A 19,510-nucleotide genomic window follows, 5' to 3' on the forward strand; every position below is an offset into this window, starting at 1 on the left:
ATATAAACTGAAAGAAGCCCATCACAAAGACTACTTACTGTATGAATCCAACTATATAACATTCTGAAAAAGCAAAACTATAGAGGTAAAAGTAAAAGATCAGTGGTTCCCAGGGGTTATAGGCAGAGTACAGAGGATTATTTTAGGACAGTGAAAATAATCTGTATGATAGTATAATGGTGAATTTGTCAAAACTCATAGAATTACCCTAATGTAAACTATGGGCTTGGGTGATAATGATGTGTCAATATATAAGTTCATCAGTTGTAGCAAATGTACCCCCTGGTGTGGGATGTTGGTGGGAAAGGAGTAGGGAATACATGGGAACTGTACTTTGTGTTCAGTTTTGCTGTGAACTTAAAACTGCTGTAAAAATCGTTTCTTTTAGAAAAGGGTATGTATGGCATGATATTATTCATGTAAAAATCTTAAATGTATAAAACTATTATAGATGTGTTGATGTACAGTAAAAACACCCATAAGAATTAAACAAATTAAAAAAAAATGGTTGCTTCTGGGGGGAAAATAAAGGGGAAGGGGGAGGAGAAGATTGAAGTTGGCGTGAGATTTTTGCGATATCTCTGTAACACTTTAAAAATTTTAGTTTTTTATAAAAAGCAAATATGATAAAATAGTGACATTTATTAACACATGGAGCTGTTTTGATTTTCTGTACTTTTTTTGTATATTTGACATATTTCATGGTTGAAAAAATTTTTTAAATTCATTCTTGTAGAAGTGGTTAATTTTGGAATATATATGTTAAAATGCAGTCTACTCCATGGAGTGCATCAATAGAGGGGAACCATTATGGCTAATTTACACAAATTTAGTCAGTGTTGTCCCAGAAATACTATGATCTAGTTAGAAATGGGTGTCTGCCTGCAGCGTGGCTTAAGACAAGGGCTAGAGAGTGGGTTTAGTTTTTCTTTGGAAAAATCTTCATGTTTTGTAGCTACCAGAGCTCACTTCTGTAACTTACTCAGATATAGTACTATGGCACAGTGAAGGAGAGGTGGGTTAGGAGCTCTAAGTCTTGGGTAGTAGTTTTCCAATTATTAAGTGTCGAGAGATGGGAATAAATGGTGGCAGAAACACCAGAATTCATAGTAGATGGGGGAAAATATTGGAACTTTTGTTTCTCAGATGATGATTAGATATATTAAAATACTTTATAAAGTAAATGCATATTCAGTAAGCTCAGGTTCTCCGTCCTAGTCTTACTTGACCCATCAGCACAATTTGACATAGTTAATTATGCTTCCTTGAAAAATAATTTTTTCACTTGATCCCAGCTTTGCACAGATTCCTATTGCCTTCTGTCTCACTGACTGTTCCTTCTTTGTCTCCTGCCTTTTAATTTTGGAGTGCCTAAGGCTATGCGCACACCATAGGTAACCTCCTCAGGTCACCTGCTTTTCCGTACGACTTATATACTGCCAACTTTCTCAATTGACATATTTAGTCCTAACTTCTTTGATCTCTGGATTCAATTGACTACTTGACATCTCATTCTGATTTCACTGGTAGCATATTAAACTTAACATGATCAGCGTGGTATTCCCCAGACTTGCTAATCATTCAGGCTGCCCCATCTCAGTAAGTGGTGGTTTCATCTTTCAGTTGCTTGGGCCAAAATCCTTCCAGTCCTCATTCTCTCCTCCCTGTCACTGTACTGCTCAGTCCATTCACAAGTTTGTAGGATTGGTCTTCAAAATATATCCAGAATCCACATCTCATGGTCTTGGCTATCACTCTGGTCCAAGCTATTCTCTCTTAACTGGATTACTACAGTTATCTTGTGTTCCCAACACAGCAGCTGGAATGCTTCTATTTTAAGTCAGAATATGTTTCCTTTGCTCAACACCCATCAGTGGCTTTCTGTGTCACTAAGAATAAATGCCAGAATCTTACAGTGACCATCCATTTCTTACTCCTCTTTGTTCACTGCATGTCAGCCACCCTGGACTCCTTGCCTTTTTTTTTTTTTTTTTAAGGAGGGCGCAGCTCACAGTGGCCCATGCGGGGACCAAACCGGCCATCTTCGTGTTATCAGCACAGCCCTCTAACCGGCCGCCCCTCCTTGCTTTTATGTCTGGGCTCCTTTTACTTGCTAATCCCTCTACCGTGAATACTTTCTGCCAGATATCCACAAGGCTTGCTTGCCATCTTCTTAAAGGTGGTCTTAAAAATATTCCCCTTCTCAACTTTATATTTTTCTCTCCAGTATTTATCACTATCGTACTATGTATTTTAGTTTTATTTATTGTCTTTACACTAAAATGTAGGTTTCACGAAGGCAGTGATTTTGTCCTTTGTTCCCTGCTGTATCCTTAGCATTGAGAACAGTTTATGGCACATAGTAGGTGGACAGTAAACATTTGTTGGGTAAAAGGTGTACACCTATTGAGAAGGAAGCATAGCTAGAATTACGCTTTTTAAATGATGCTTTAGTAAAGCAATTCAGTAATTTGCCTTTTAATGAAGATTTTTCTATTCCCAATGTTGAAGTCTTTGAATATAAGTTCACCAAAAAAAATAATGTTTTGCAAATAAATAAAAAGAAGGAAAAGTAGGTTATCTGAAGAGATATATAACAGTGAATCTAAGATGAAAAGGTAGTGTATTGAGGTATAAAGAACATTGGACTGGGGCTAGACAATCTGAGCCTTGCTATTGAGGAAGTCACTAGGCCTCAGTTCCTTTCTTTATAAAAGAGATGGTTTAAATGATTGCTGTTCTTTCTAGTTGAAAATCTTAGCTATTTGTATAGTTTTTCTGTAACAAAAGCATGAATTTGAATTATGGTCATATAACATACAAGGAAAACATTCCTTAATCTCTCTTTTCCTATTTCATTTTAATCTTACTGTTTCTATAAATAGAAAAAATAATTTTTCTCATCTGAGAATGCATAAAATAAGCAGAGAAATCATTTTTTTAGCAGTGGTGTAAAGCTTGGATTCTGTTGACTTTCTTAATTGGTTGAATCTCATTTTGTTTCTTGTTCTCTGATTTTTCCCAATGTCTTTGCCTTGTGTTGAGTTTTCTTCAACGTGTCCTTCAATCATTTCCTGAAATTTTATTTCTACTGTGAAGTACTCAAAATCTTTGAAGAGAAATGATCATTCTTGCCAGCATTTGAGCAATTTCATATAATTCATTCATTCTAAAAGGGAAGGAAGTACCTTCCCTTTTGCTCATGTAAAACTTAAATACGTATTTGTTTAGTATAACAGATTTTTCTGTGTGTTGTCCTTAATCGCTTTCTGTAAGTGATTCTGAAAGGTTACTTTGGCAGCATTTCCCATCTCTAAGAAGGTTATATGTGTCTCACCAAACCTATGGTCATTTCTTAACCATTTTTCTTTCCCTAATAGACACCTCATCACCAACAACAAACACGTTACGCGTGCACGTGCGCGCGCGCGCACACACACACAATTGAAAGCAAAAAGTTCAAAATGTGAAAACACTAAGTAACGGTACCAGAGCCACAAAATAGCTTTTCATTGTTTACAATTTTGAGCTATGGTTTTTTCCTAGGATTCTTAGCATAGAAATTATTGCCATGCATAGTAACTTGTAAAAATGGCAATTAAATATTTCTTTGACATTGGTTTTTGAAGTTAATAAAATTGATGCAGTTTTTTTGAGGCATAAAAGATCTGTTGAAAACCCCTTACTTTACAGAGGAGGGAATTAATGCCCCCAAACATGATAATTTGCTTAAGATTGTGTCAATTAAAGGTAGAGTGGGAACTGGGAGCCATATGCTAGTAGAGTGATACAGCCGTATAGTAGTAACGCATCTTGGGAGGAGATTCGTGTATGTATGCATGTGTTTTCTCCACTGTCTACACATAAACACAGCATACTTCTTATACAAAACAGGCGAATATAGAAAATGCCAGAAGGTCTACTTTTTCTACAGACATTTTCTAACTTTTCCAAATATGTAGATATGTCTAACTTTTGAATTTAATAAATTTCCCTATTGTTTGAATATTGAGTAGATGGTGAAACTAGTGTAATCCTATTCTTTGGAGTTAATAGCTGTTAAACAATTGCTTACCTTTTTTTGTGATTTTTAAATTATATGTTTATACTAATAAATTAAGTTTCAATGCTTATAATTTAGAAGTGGGTCATTTTAAAGTATGGTACCTATACACTAGAATTACTTCTTAAAACTGCTCCAATAGCCTTGCCAAGGTTAAATCTGACCTCCTGCTCTGAGTTTACTTTCAAAGTCTTCTTAATCATCAATAGTGTTTACTTGTTAGAGATAAGAACTTGATTCTGCTCATGAAGAGTTTTGCCCATCACTAGTAGTGCTAATTACAACTTTTCTCTTACTATGAGCAAATACTATCGCTGAGAAATAAATCTACAGTTTAAGTAAGCATTTGACAATAAGCATTTAAAATTTGTTTTATTGTCGTATATGTAAAGTTGGGATTTATTTGCTAATCACATGCAATTTGACAACATATATAGTATTTGGCAAAGGCATAAATAAGCATCATAATGCCTGCTGCTGAAGAGATCAAGGGGAAATGAAAGGAGGGAGAAATAGAAAAGGAATTGGAAAATAGACTTGCATATTTTTAGCATTTGGTTTACCATATTTATTGAATTGAACAGCTGTTGTACTTACCAAATATGTTTAGGATGTGATGGCCATTTCGGTTGAAAACACCAGTAACTCACTTTTCTCTGAAAATCTGTGGGTTAGCTTTTCCTGACATTGATTTGGCTTCTTCCCTACCTTTCCATTCCTGGATTCTGACATTCTTCAACAGATCCTGCATGTACCATCTTTTATAATTGTCTCTTTTTGTATATGCTCTTATTTTCTACCTGGAATGCCTGTCTCTAAATGAATTTCCATTCAGTCTTAAAGATTCAGCTTATATTTCATCTTTATTACTTAGTTTCTCTGCTGTCAAGAGCAGTGTACACATTATAATACATTTATTAAATGAGTAAAATCAAGTAACATGTTTAGAATGGTGTTTGGCACTCTTGTTTTCTAAATGTTAAGGCTTTATTACTATTTTATTATTTTTGTGTGTCATAAAAGTATTATCTCCTTAAGGCCATGGATATACTATGTCTGGTTCATGTTTGTACTTTTTAGTGGTTGGCAAATAGGTGATTAATAAATATTTGAATGATTGAGTGAATGCTTTCCAGAAGGCTCTAAATAGTAATACAGTAGTAATCCATATTGGGGGAGGAGGGTGTGTGTGTGTGTGTAACTTTTAAAAATTGCTTTATTGAGATGTAATTTATCTTGCATTAAACTCACATATTTCAAGCGTAGAATTCAATGATTTTTAATCAAGTTTCAGAGTTGTGCAAACATTACCACAATCCAGTTTTAGAATATATCCCATCACCCCACAAAAGATCTCGTCTGATTAATTTTTAAAATTTTTACTTTCTTTTGTTTTTTTGTCCTATTACCTAAGTATTAACGTTCCTAGGGTATGATGGAATCAGGCTAGATGAAATAAAATCAAAGCATTATATTCCTTATCCTTTGTATGACTAACTTTAGAAAGAATTTTCTTTAAATACTTTTCTCTAGTTAGATTGAGTCCGTACTGATCTAAACTCAAACTTTTTACTCAAAAAATTTTAAAACATTCATATTGTTCGGTTTATTATTGCATCATCATGTCTTAATAGTTTTTAGAATTTTAAAGAAAAACTATATATTAGTAAAAAGTGACTTAGAAATTAAGTAGCCACTAATTGGAAAAAAAGTACTAGACCCTTAAGAGCAGAAAAAGTGTTTAATCCCTAGACCCTAGTATAGTGATGGACACGCAGTAATTATTCGTTAAATTTAAAAACTGCGTTTTTTAAAAGATAAAAGTAACCTTCTGTGTTCCGTAAGATTCACTTGTTTGAATATTTTGACGTCACCTACCCTTTTCCCTGAATTTAGAATTTTGTAAATGTATTACAAGCAAAGAAATAGACAAATTCTGGGTGATCTGTCTGAACTCTACTCTTTACCCAGTCCCTTTCTCTGCCTCCCCCTCCCACCTCAACCCCCCATATACAGCTTTGTCCTTTAGACAGTGCTTTGGCCTATAAATAAGCCTTTGGCCAGTTTGGCAGCCTTTTGGAATTCGAATTGACAGCTCACTGCATCAGTGTAGGTCATGTGAATTCACAACTATCATATTCACATGTAGTATATAAAAACCCTGTTCTTTAAGATAAGGAGAGATTTAGAAAAAGAAGCCTTACAGACCCCTTTCATGGGACTCCAGAGAAATAAAAGTCCTTCTTGATTGGAGATGGAGTTGTGAGTTGAAAATGTTTAAATATCTAATACCACTTTAAAGGCATTTGTTTTTTGCAATAAAAATCATGGATAAATGCTACCAGGCTGGTGCATAGGGTGTCTCTCTACTGTTTCATTCAGTCTTCTTTTTACCTTGAGGCAATAGCTTTTCCCCAAGAGAAGAAAACTTGCTCTCTTGCTCTATATAATAAAGAGATTGTTATAGCTCTTATTTTGCAAGTAAATTTCTGTAAGTAGTAGTAGCCTGAGGCTTATGTCACAACTACAGTGTTAAATTGGTTTGATAAATCCTTTTTGTTATTCCAAATTATCAGAAACTCCAAATTTAATAAATAAGATGCACTGTAATGGGAAGAAAAAAAATTGGTGTAAATAAAATATTTGTATGCAGTAAATAAGCAGTTGTTTTGGATTTAATAATTTGCTTTATTAAAAAGAAGTTAAAGCCCACATACCTTAATCCTACTTCTTTAGATGGAGTAGTTACTAATAAAAACTTTAATTCTTAGACTGAAAATGTCTCTGTCCCTCAGAAATCTAACTTTTATTGAACAATCTTTTAAATAGTATATTTTACACATTTTATTTTGTGTTTTTTGTGTTAGATATAGAACATAGTTGTTTTGTTTTTATTTACTAATTTATTGTTTTTGTATTGTGATACAATATCCCATTGTCTGGATAATAGTACTTTTGCTTAAGTATGAACCGTAGGCTCTAAAATTGGCCTGAACTCTTTGACTTGAAGACTTCTGGGAGACAGTATCGCTTAATGGTTGATTGGCTTTGTATGAGACTGAATTCTAATCCTGGCTATCCCACTTCTATCTCTGTGGCCTTGGCCAAGGAATTTAACTTCTCAACCTCAGTTTCCTTATTTGTAAAAAAGAAACTATTTCTTTTTACCTCTTAAGGCTATGATGGTTAAACTATAATGAGTGTTGAAACTCTTGTAATACGTACTTTGACTAGTTTTCATTCATTTTGCAGCCTTATTAGTATTTTTAAAAAATTGAGTCTTCGTATTTTTTAAATCCCTGTCTGTACCAAACCTCAAAATGATCACCAAAGTGTCACTTAGTGATATAATTAATTGGTTTGGTCCAAAATTGAAATAAAGATTTCCGCACATGTAAGATTAACCAGTACATTTTGAGAAAGAATAATACTTATGTTATTCCTTATATAGAGAACTTATATTCTGGTGGGGTGTGAGGGGAATAATCAAATAAAGTTACATATAGTACATTAGAATGTGATAAATGGTATGGAGAAAACCAGGCAGAGAAGGGGGATAGAGAGTATCCAGATGGAGAGTTGCTAGAGGGTTAGGTGGGGGAAGACCTCACCGTGGAGGTGACATTTGAAAGACTTGAAGATGAGAGAGTTAAGTACTGCATATAGTAAGGGAAGAGCATTACAACCTGAGGACATAGCAGTAATAATAATAGCTAACACATATACTGCTGTATACTAGGGACTATTTAAGAACTTTACATATATATTATTTAATCCTTACAGTACTCCTATGAAAAAAGGTATTTTTACTATCCTCATTCTATAGATGAGGAAACTGATGCATGGAGAGCTAGTAAGGAATGTGGCTAAAAATTGAACCCAGTTTGGCTCTGGAGTCCATCTTAGAAGTTGCTGTATAATGAAGGCCTTGAAGAGAGAGTGTTTCCAGTGTGGCAAAGGGATAGCAAAGTTAGTGAGAAAGCAGCAGAATGAGTGGAGGGCTGAGAGGCAGTGACTGGGGAGTGGAAAGAATTCTTGTTTTATTTGAGCCAAAATTGATGACAATTGCCAAGAAGCAAGATCTCAAAAGCTCCAGATAGTAACTTTGCAGTTTCTTTTATGCATTTGGAATAAGGGAGGGGGTGCGGGGGTGGGGGGTTGGTGGGGGACTAAGGAAGGTTATGTGAGGGTGGGAGAAAGCAAGGCAGGATTGTATTACAGGATAGTTAAGATTATGTGCTTTCTTGAAGATGGTTGTGCCTTCAAGGGGTATTATTACTCCTGGCACTTCAAGGGTGTGTTAACCTAAATGCTCAGAAACAGTTTTTGCTTTAGGCAAAGAAAAACATTTTACTAAAAAAGTTATGTGCCTCAGGCATGGCTACCCACCATGACCTTCCCAGTTAGGAATTTAGAATGAGATCATCCTGTGAGGTTACTTTCCATAGAAAACCCCTTTTTTGTCTATACTTAATGATGTAGGTGATAAGCTTCAGTAGTTACTAAAGTTACCTGTGACTTGTTGCCATCAATAAAAATCCCGTTATTGTTGCAAGATATCCTGAAATACCATTTTTTGGACATCATTACTTTGAAATTATTGTCGTTATTAGACCCACTGCTACATTCATTTAATGTGATAACGAAGCACATATATTATAATTTGTTTTCATATTTGTATATTTCTGACAACTATATACCAATATAATTGGTTTTCTTTGTAATCTTACTTATTTCTTTTCTGTTTTTAAAAACACTGTCTGAGAAGATATCCATTGATTTCACTGGGCTCCCAAAGGAGTCCATGGCGCACAAAAATTGAGATTCTCTGTAAGGATTACTTTGGTTGCCATGCTAAGAATAGACTGGGAAAGAAGATGGAGAGCAAGAGTATAAGGGGGATACAAGTTAGGAGGCTTCTGCAATAATCTATGGACCAGAGTTGGACCAGTGTTGTCGCAGAGGAGGTAGTGATACGTAGTTGGAATTTCAGAGAAGCTTTGAAAGTTGGACCAATAAGATTTGCTAACAGTAGAATGTGTAATATGAGAGAAAAAGAATCAAGGACAGTTCCAAGATTTTTGGTCTGTGCAACTGGAGGGATGGAGTTGCCATTTGCTGAAATTCTCTTTGAAATTACTCGTAGACCTATAATATTGTATATATCATAAATTTTTTGAACAGTAGCATGCTTATAAAATACAAAGGTACAAAGAACCTATATTACTCCCCATATAAACCATATGAGATGGCATAGAGTATGTATGCTTGTTAAAGATCAGAAGTTTGGTTTTGGACATGAACTTGAAATAGCTATTAGACCCCTAAGTATTACTTTGTGATTTGCCCTTGCCACTTAATCTGTCTTGGCATATGCAGTCCTTAGAAAGAATGAGGTGAACCCATATATAGAAAGAACTTAAGTGGTTACAGTACATGATAGAATAATTATGTGGTTGTTAGAACGAATGAAATATGAGGTGTGATCAAACAATATGGTGAATGTTTAAAGAAAAAATGTATTACAGTAAAAAACACATTGCCATTAACCCCCCTAAAAATACTCCCCCTTGTTTTGAACACATGCCATTGTTCTTGACACTTTTTGAAGCAGTTCTGGAAGTCCTCTTTTGTGAGTGTCTTTAGTTGTACTGTTGTGGCTGCCTCGATGTCCTGAATCATTTTGATTGGGGGAAGAGCCAGAAGTTGCATAGCACCAAACCCGATATTAAGGTGGATGAGGACACACCGTGATGTTTTTATTTGACAGAAATTGCCGAATACCAGAAGCAATGTCTGACACGGAGCCTTACCATTGATCAAAAACTATGGAGAATGCTGCTGCCGAGTGCCATCCAACGGAAAGGCAGGGATCTTCAATACAGGAAGTGGCACGTAGAACCTTACTAACAAGTTTCAACTTGTTAGTTACAGTCAGTCAGGTGTGAGCTATGGGTGAGAGAAGGTGTGTTTTAAAGTGTGCCACAAATCATCTTCCATCATGACAACACTCCCTGTCACACATCGCTTCTGGTATATGGCAATTTCTGTCAAATAAAAACATTACGGTGTGTCCGGATCTTGCACTGTGGGACTTCTGGCTCTTCTCCAAAATCTAAATGATTCATGACATCAAGGCAGCCACAACAGCACAACTAAGTAAAGACACTCGTGGAACAGGACTTCCAGAACTGCTTCAGAAAGTGGCAGGGATAATGGGATAAGTGTGTTCGAAGCGAGGGGGAATATTTTGGGGGGAATTAATAGCAATGTGTCTTTTATTGTAATAAATTTTTTAAAATTTAAACATTCATCGTATTTTTTTATCACACCTCATATGTCTGCGTATACCACCATGGGAGATCTCTGAAATCTATAAATAAAGTAAAAATAAGGTGAAGAACTGAATTAATAGGTGTGTTAGAATCACAGTAAATCTACCAGTGTTTACTTTTAGAGAAAGACTGAATGTGCAGGAGGCTCCCCTTCTTTTTTCCTAAAGCAGTTGAGTTTACTAACCTTGTACATGTATTTTTAACTTGTTATGGTTCATATGGGGTTGAGATTATGAGTTCTTTTATTCTTTGTAGCTTTATAATTTTATATTACAGTTTTTAAAATTTATATATCCAGTATTATAGATCTATTAATTTCAAAGAAAGTTTTAATATTTGAGATTGTGAATATGAAATGAAGATAGAAAATCTCCTATATAATATAATATCTTTATTATGAGTAAAATATGACCTTATGTAGATATATAACTAAAGAAAAGATTAGGAGGTGTACATCAAAATGTTAAAATGGTTTTCTCTGGGTGATGGAATTTGTAGTTTTTAAAAAATATTTTTCTTTAATTTCTTGTAGACTATGAGAAGACAACGAAATGAAGTTGTAGTTGAATTAAGGAAGGTGAGTCTGATTAATATTGGGTACTTCTAAGCATTCTAACAACGTTACAGCAAATACAGAAGATACCAAAGGTATATTAATCTCAAGTGCTTAGCATTTCTTTTTCTTTTGAAAACCGAAAGACCAAATTTGACATGCTATTGAAGTTGGCGAGATACAACTTGACCACTGTCCAAAAACAGAGATACAGTTATCAAATGCTTTCTTCTTCTGTAATTTTTGATGGTTTATATAAAGTATAAGTCATAGGTATATTCCTGTTTACTGTAGTAGTTATATCCTGAAAGGAACTTGTTACTTAGAAATTTCATCAGCTTTTCAGTATTAAAGTAGTTGAGAATATAGTTTTAAATTTGTCCCAAACATTTTAAGTGAAATTCAAGTGGCCCTTGATTTTTGTAAGGCAATGTTGATTTTTGTCCGATTTTAAACTGCCTGACTTTTGCTTTGACTTTGTTTTTAGGTGATAAAGAGAATCTCCCAGATGATGTATACAATGGTTTAGTACTTTTCAATAAATATGTGCTTGGTTCTGGCTTAAACTGTACACTATCTTTTTTAATCAAAATTTTTTTTGTTCTTTAGTTTGTACATAGGTCACGCACGGTTCATTAAAAATGTAGTATTTGGGGTTTGGGGCTCAAATTAGTGTTGCTTAGGTGTTCACAATTTGGTTTAATTTTCTGCATTTGCATTTTAGTTTCAAAAGGCACTTCATATTTCAGTTTGTAGGCACAGGGTTGCCTAACCTTTATATGAAAGTATTTATCTTTTTTTTATTTAACTGGAGTTCTTTTTTTTTCTTTGCCTTTTTTTTTAAGAATAAAAGAGACGAACATCTCTTAAAGAGAAGGAATGTACCACATGAAGATATCTGTGAAGACTCTGATATAGATGGAGATTATAGAGTGGTAAGCTATTGTAATTCTGGTCATTTAAAGCTACCAGTGAACGATGTTATATAAACAGAGAATTTTAAGGTGACTTTTTAACTTAGTTTTCTCTTTAACGTTTTTCTTAGCAAAATACCTCTCTAGAAGCTATTGTTCAAGTAAGTTGAGTTATTTTTCCTCTTTTTTATTATATTTCTTGGACTTAATTATATTATTGTGTATCTACATTGAAACTTTTTTATGTTTTATAGAATGCTTCAAGTGATAACCAAGGAATTCAATTAAGTGCAGTTCAAGCTGCTAGGTAAGTTAAATTTTGAGGACATATATAAATTTTATAACTTACACAGGAGTTCTGTTGTGTGTTTTCACTACATAGTCATGTCAGTCATACTTAACTTTGAAGACAAACAATAAGAACAGTCATAGACCAACTGAATGTACTTTTAAAATTACTCTCTGAGAGTACTGAAATTTTGTAGCAATTTTCTAAACTCACAAATACACTGAAGCTTTAGTATACATGATATGTACAGCTGCTTAGGGAAAAGTTGATTTAACAGGTTATTGCTATAGACTAATAGGAAGACATTATTTATAAAGCTTTACTTTTTACTGATTAATAGGTTTAATGTAATAAAATCTCAGATTGTTCAGATCCTGCCCAGAGGTAGCTAATTCTTCTCACAATACGAGGATATTGATCAAGCAATAGAGTTATGAGCTTACTATATAGCAGTATATAGGCAAGTGGACGTTAAGGTTTAGGGCTACAGAGACTTCCATTCTCTTTCCAGGTAGAAATACTAAGTTATTTTGTATATTTCTGTTATAAAACCTATGCTCTCCTATTTTTAAGGGAAGAACCAGAAAAACTTATTGCTGAGACCTTTGTATTAAATAGTTGGGGAAGACATGGTTATATCATAGTACACAATATTGTGGTCACATTGTATATTTATAAATATAAGAATAATCCTGTGTTGTGATTAGCAGTAGGAAAGACACTTAAGCAAGAAATTGATCCTAGTTATAGAATGTCAAAAGTGGAAAAAGATTTCACTGATCCATCCAATATTTTATCCAGTGCATGCATCCCTTTATGTTTATAGAGTTTTCCTACTTTTGTGTATTCACTTCAAATAACCTAGAACAGATAAGGAACTTATAGAACTACAGTGTTGCCCACTACAGTTCTAAAGAACTTAGAACTGTGTTTTATATTAAGAAAATCACAGAAATTTTCACGCCTCAAAATGGCAAATTAATGTTTATAGGAGGAATGATCAAGAAATTGATACATATGTTCACCATTGTCAGAGGTGAGCAGCTCCTCTCAATATGAGTTCTGCAAGATAATTAAATCCCTAAGGCAGGGGTTCTCAAAATTTCCCTAGGAGATCCAGAGAAAGCTTCAGGGGGTTATACAAGATCAAACCTATTTTCACAATGATTCTAAGACTTTGCCTTTCTTTACTGTGTTAAAATTTACATTGATGTTACAGAAGCAGCTGTGGGTAAAACTGCCGGCACCTTAGCACAAATCAAGACTAGGACACAAAAATTGATTTTATATTTTGTAGATATTGTTTACATCATTATGCACTCGAAGGAAAAAGGCAGTTTCTCTTTAAGAATGTCCAATGGAGTAATAAAAAACTTTTCTTTTATTAACTCTGGTACCTTGATTAAGACAAACTGGGTTATTTCCTAGTTTGTGCTTAGAATTGTGCTGTGTGTTACGGAAAATACTTCGAAAAAGCATATGGTATAATTCTTGCTCTAAAAAACTTAGAACCTAATTAGAAAGGCAAAACTGTAAAAATAGTGATACTCCACAGCAAATGTAGGCGTATGCTGTGTAAATATTTTTTCAGTAATTCAGAGAATTTAGAATTCAGGGAGGGTGTTATAAAAACATAGAAATTGAAATGGACTTTGAATAGGTAGAGTTTGAATAGACGGAAAAGAGGGCATTCCAAGTACAGAGAATAGGATGTGAAGGGCCTGGAAATGAGATTGAAATGGTAAGACTGACAACTGACCTATTATTGAATAACAGAGAATAAAGTTTGTGAAGTAAAATGGAGCCAATTTGTGGAGTGGTTTAAAACCAGGTCAAGGGGTTTACATTGATAGGGAAGTGAATAAGTAGCCATCATTTGGTTTATATAGAGGAACGATTTTATGCTTCCTTAAACATTGTCTTTATATAAAGGGTGCCAAAAAAATGTATACACATTTTAAGAAAGGAAAAAACTGTATTAAAATTGTAATATTCAATATATACTGATACCAAAGATGAATACAAGTCATGTGTATACATTTTTTTTGGCACCTCCAGTATAGTAGAGCAGGGGATTCAAATGGGTGAAGATGTGGAATAGGCCACATTGAGGGCTTATCAGCTAAACCTGCAGTCTACCACATGTGTACGTGGGTACTGAGTACCACGAGAGCAAAGATGTGTCTGTCTTGTTCACCTTCATATCTCTAATACCTCTCTGGATATTTTCCTATGAATTGCTACGCTTATTCCAGTTCACTTTAGCTACTGAGGTGAGAATGTTGTTGAGCTTTTATGACCTTTGATTCTGTATGTACAGTAGGATGAAGTATCAGCAGGACCACTAGTATCAGCTATAAACCTGTACCAGCAGCCTACCTGCTCTTGCCCTTTGATTCTGTAGGACCTGTTATGAATAATTTGGGATATTTTGGTGACCTCTTAATCCCTTTCTTAGCAAGGTAAATGACATGTTCAAGGAGTCTGCCCACTTTTTTTCTCTAACCTCAAAATTAAGCCCAAAGGTAACACACATAAAACATGTAGTCTTTTTATAAGTCACATTTGGGATTTTAGTAAGGGAATAAAGTTATTACTGTACTAATAAAAAAATGATAAAGTGGTTTCTGTCTACATTTTTTTCCTAATTATTACTGTCTATAAATTTATAAATTAATCTTTTTATAATAGAGAAAAGTTTGCGTTATATAAATTTAAAAATAACTTTGAGCAAGAATGTGTGTGCCAAATATTCAGATTTTGTTGTAATTTCTATCAAATACGAATTTGAATTTACTGTATTTTGCCGTGTATAATTCACTCCCGTGTATAATGCGCACCCATGTTTTTGGCCCAAACTTTCAGGGGGAAAAAAATCTTTCGTTTAATTTTTTAATTCAAATTTTTATTTGTTTATATTTAGGTAGTTGTCTTTTGTATTGTAAAGGAATATTAGCATTTATTTATTACACTTTTAACTCATAAGCATAAATAAAAGAATTTATGTTTTAGATATGGAATTAGTACTACCCATGTATAATGTGCAGCCTTACTTTTCCCTCACAAATTTGGGCAAAAAAGTATGCATCATACATGGAAAAATACGGTAATTATATGTGATTAAGTCTCACAAAGTATTTGTGTATTTCTTGTAGGAAACTTTTGTCCAGCGATCGAAATCCACCAATTGATGACTTAATAAAATCTGGAATATTGCCTATTTTAGTCCATTGTCTTGAAAGAGATGACAAGTAAGTACATTATTTTAAGAAATAATTTAGGATATATCCTTTACAGAACGTAAGATTTTCTAGTAGTTAGTGTGATCTTTAGATAAAAAAGAAAAGGGCTACCAGATGAAGTTGAAAAGCCAAAGTGAAAAACAATGCGAGGTGTGTTTACACCAAGAGATGAAGGTAAAGGCCAAAAAGGAACTTGAGAATGATACATTTAACCTTTGAGCTCTGAAAATTAGCAAGAAATAGTTTGGCCAGGTAGGCCAAACTGTTTGGGTAGTAATGTGCAGGTATCTTAAAGATTTCTTACTAAAAATTAGGACACCTGAGGAGGTTTTTATACAAGAGATATTTTAAATAGCCATTGGAGGTTTAGAAGAAGTGCTGGATGCATAGATACCTTTTGAAACAAAATATTCAACAATTTTGAAATGCTCTAGAGGGGAGGAATTGTTGGTAGATAGTTGGGCAAGTGTAAAAATCCCTACTGTTTAAAATTATTTGTTTTTGTAGTCCTTCTTTACAGTTTGAAGCTGCATGGGCTTTGACAAACATTGCATCTGGAACCTCTGAACAAACTCAAGCAGTAGTTCAGTCCAGTAAGTTCGTTATTAAAGATAAAATTGTGATTTTTTTTAAGTAAAAAATAAACAGTGATTCTACAAAAAGAGTAGAGCTATTAATATTATAAAATAATAGCTATTTAATAACACACAAGGTAGTTGAAAGAGGCCAACTTAAGTATGTTACTTTGATCATCTTTACCAGTGACCGACATTTTCTATTTCTAAAAATTAATTTGCTTCTAAATCTGACACTTCCTAATTATGCCGTGTTTCCCTGAAAATAAGACCTGCCACGAAAATAAGCCCCAGTTAAGATCGTTAGCCAGACGGACGCATTTAGTACGTTATGAGGATGAGTTCCATAAGAAGATGACATGACTGTATTTGAATAAATGTAGATTGTTGTACATGAAAAAATAAGACATCCCCTGAAAATGTGCCCTAATACGTCTTTTGGAGCAAAAATTAATATAAGACCTGGTCTTATTTTCGAAGAAACACGGTAGTAGCAGATTACATTATTGTAGTTACTCTTTATTTATAGGACATCATTAAAATAAAGGTGTTTTACCCATTGCTATACTGCCTCTGGGCCTCTTAATGAGATTTCTATCATGCATTTTAGAAAAATCTTTTGTAAAGTGATTCTATTGAAAGAATGGCTTCAAATATTTTTTCATTGTTATTATAATAGTTCCTAGAAATGTAAGTAGGAAATTATTATTGGAAGTAATAACTTGAATATATTGTTTTCATGAATACTATTTGATTCTTCTACCAAAGAAATTAATAATTTTAAAGAAGGCACTTCTTAAATCCTCTTCAAGTGTGTAAGCAGTACACTTGTCTAAACTTCTTAAAATCTTAGGCACTAACTTCTACATGATTTTGAAGGGGAACAAAAATGTTGTGTGAGTAAGCAGTTTATTATGTAGATACTTGTACTGTGATATTATGTAGAAGATAATTAATTACCGTAAGTCTTAATAAAACTGGTTTAGTTGTAGGTTCAGGTGGTTTTATTTTTGTTCTTTTGGGGATTTTTGGTTTTGTTTTGTATGGTTGACTGTTTAGTAAATTTTATAATCTCAAAACAATGTCTTAATCCCTTACTTGCTCTCTTTCTTTTTCTGTTTATGTGCTCTTTAAAGATTAGAAAAGACACCTAGAATTTGTTTTAACACCATTAGTCTTTCTTAGTATCCCAAAAATAATGGATACATTAATTACTTTGTATTATAAATAAGCATGATTGAGCTATATCTACTTAAATAGCATTTTTCAGAGTGATATTAGAAGGAAGAAAGTTCAGTACAGTATTTTGTTAAGATACAAACCTTTATCTGTTTCCCATCCTTGTTGTTCAGCAACAGAATCACTTTCTGATTCAGAAGATCTCCATTGACACAGGAATCCCTGGTCTGTCTAAAGACCTATGTGATGCTATTTTAAATTTCTGTATTCACAAGTTACTTTACGAATTGGACTCTTTATTTTTTTAACTTAAAAATAGACTTAATATATAAGGAATTAATCTTTAAATGGGAATTAAATTGAGGTTTGTGAATGAAATTTTACTAGTTTAACTTGATATTTGTTTATATGCTAAAACTGCCATTTTGATGCTAAATAAGTAGTCTGCTAGTCAGAAATTTTCCACTACTGTTATCCTAATGAAAATCATGTAACGAAGATATATTTCAAATATGTTTTTGATAGTTGTTTTTTTTTTGAGATTTCAGCAAAAAATGCAAGATTGAATTTTGGTTTAGATTATGTAGTATCTTTAACCTTTTCCCCCCAGTTTTATTGAGATATAATTGATATATAACTATGTTTAAGACTTAAATGATCTTATGTTTTCTTTAGATGCTGTGCCACTTTTCCTGAGGCTTCTCCATTCACCCCATCAAAATGTCTGTGAGCAAGCAGTGTGGGCATTGGGAAATATCATAGGTTTGTCATAAACTTGTAGTACTGGTCCAACAATTGTTTTCATATACTATGTAATAAAAATGACTACTAGTGGTCAAAAAGAAAAAACAGTTTGTCTTTTTCAGTACAAGTTTTTATGAACTCATTTACAGAAATTACAGCTGTTTAAGTATAAACCCCTAGTAAACTCAATGACCATTTTTGTTGCTTATGATAACCGTAATACCTTTTTGTATATAGTCAGTATATTTGAATAATTATGAAATATGTATATGATTTAAATCTTCTATTCCTCCTTTATTATGTTGGGATCCATTTTATTCCTTGGCTCTCTCCACTATCATAGAAAATATATTAATGAAATAAAAGGAGGAGGCAAAACTTAAACCAAAATTATTCTCCATATTGGCAGTTCTGAGAAGAGTCTGAGTTAAAATTTTCTATCTCTTATGGATTTTAGTACATTAAAATATAATAATGTCATCCAGTATCGTCATGAGGTCATCATCATGCAGGAGGTATCTGTAACTTGCAGACAGCCTTCTTAAATGTTGAACATCATTATTACCATACTTTTAGGTTTTATCTGATAAACAATTGTAGGAAGCACATTTAAGACAGTTCTGATATTTCAAGGATTTGTTTTTTTAACTAGAGCCTACACTTTACCCAATCTCAAAAATTCAAAAAACTGTAGTGGAGAATGGAAAAAATCTGAGGTCTGAACTGTATTCCTTGATGTTAAAGTTTATTTTTGCCACAGATTCATTATTGTTCTTCCATGGAAGTAATCAGAATTGCTTTGATATGCCTCCTTTTTATTAGCCTTTCGGAGGCCAATGTGGAAGGACAAGGGATGGTTAGCGTCCCATGATTATGAGTTTCAAAAGGGAATTTTTCTGTGAACTGTTCTTGGAATACAATATATTGCTATTAGGAATGCTGCCATCTGTGTATCCGAGGTCCCTCTCTGTTTTGCTTTTATACCAAATTTTAGATTTAGAATTATTACTGCGGCATCTTGATCTTTGGTTTTTAGTTCCAGTGACATTGTAGAGTTAATTAGAATACACAGATGGAAAACAAACAAAGCATTTTATCTCCAAGAATTGTAGTGCAAAAAAAAGTGTTTTCAGTTATGGAATGTAATACTTCAACATGGATCTCATACTAGAAATTACGGTGGCAGTCTAGATACAGAAATTAAATTTGACAGTTGTCTAGGCCAGTGATTTTCAAACTTTAGCACGTTATCAGAATCATATGTGAATCATGTGAAGGGCTTGTTAAAACACACAATCCTGGACCTTCAGAGTTTCTGTTTCAGTAGATTTGGGATAGAGCCCAGTAGGATATTGGTTCTTTGTCCTCCCTTATTTTGACTTAGTTATCTAAGTGTATAGAGTAATTTATAGTTAATCCTCTTGATGCTCTGATATTGGGTCATCAGTATAAATTCTATGAATATTTTCTAATAGTATTTTGACACATCTTTTTTTTATTACATGATAGTTTGTTAAACTGAGAGTACCATTGAGAGAGAAGACAAAAGCAGCGGTTCTCTGCTCACAGTGTATTTTAAAGAACCCTTACTTAGGCTTCTAGTGTTATAGATGGCA

General features: G+C 33.6%; 1 protein-coding gene across 1 annotated transcript in view; it reads left to right on the top strand.

Annotated features, from left to right (window-relative positions):
* KPNA4 (karyopherin subunit alpha 4) overlaps positions 1 to 19,510 on the top strand; it is a 57,368-nt gene that overhangs the window by 16,810 nt on the left and 21,048 nt on the right. The window contains exons 2-8 of the mRNA XM_033129729.1: positions 10,931 to 10,975; positions 11,797 to 11,886; positions 11,997 to 12,026; positions 12,120 to 12,172; positions 15,310 to 15,405; positions 15,904 to 15,989; positions 17,826 to 17,912. Of these exons, the coding sequence (XP_032985620.1) occupies positions 10,931 to 10,975; positions 11,797 to 11,886; positions 11,997 to 12,026; positions 12,120 to 12,172; positions 15,310 to 15,405; positions 15,904 to 15,989; positions 17,826 to 17,912 (487 nt within the window). The remainder of the gene's footprint in view (positions 1 to 10,930; positions 10,976 to 11,796; positions 11,887 to 11,996; positions 12,027 to 12,119; positions 12,173 to 15,309; positions 15,406 to 15,903; positions 15,990 to 17,825; positions 17,913 to 19,510) is intronic.

Source organism: Rhinolophus ferrumequinum, chromosome 2, assembly GCF_004115265.2.
Source record: "Rhinolophus ferrumequinum isolate MPI-CBG mRhiFer1 chromosome 2, mRhiFer1_v1.p, whole genome shotgun sequence".
NCBI lineage: Eukaryota > Metazoa > Chordata > Mammalia > Chiroptera > Rhinolophidae > Rhinolophus > Rhinolophus ferrumequinum.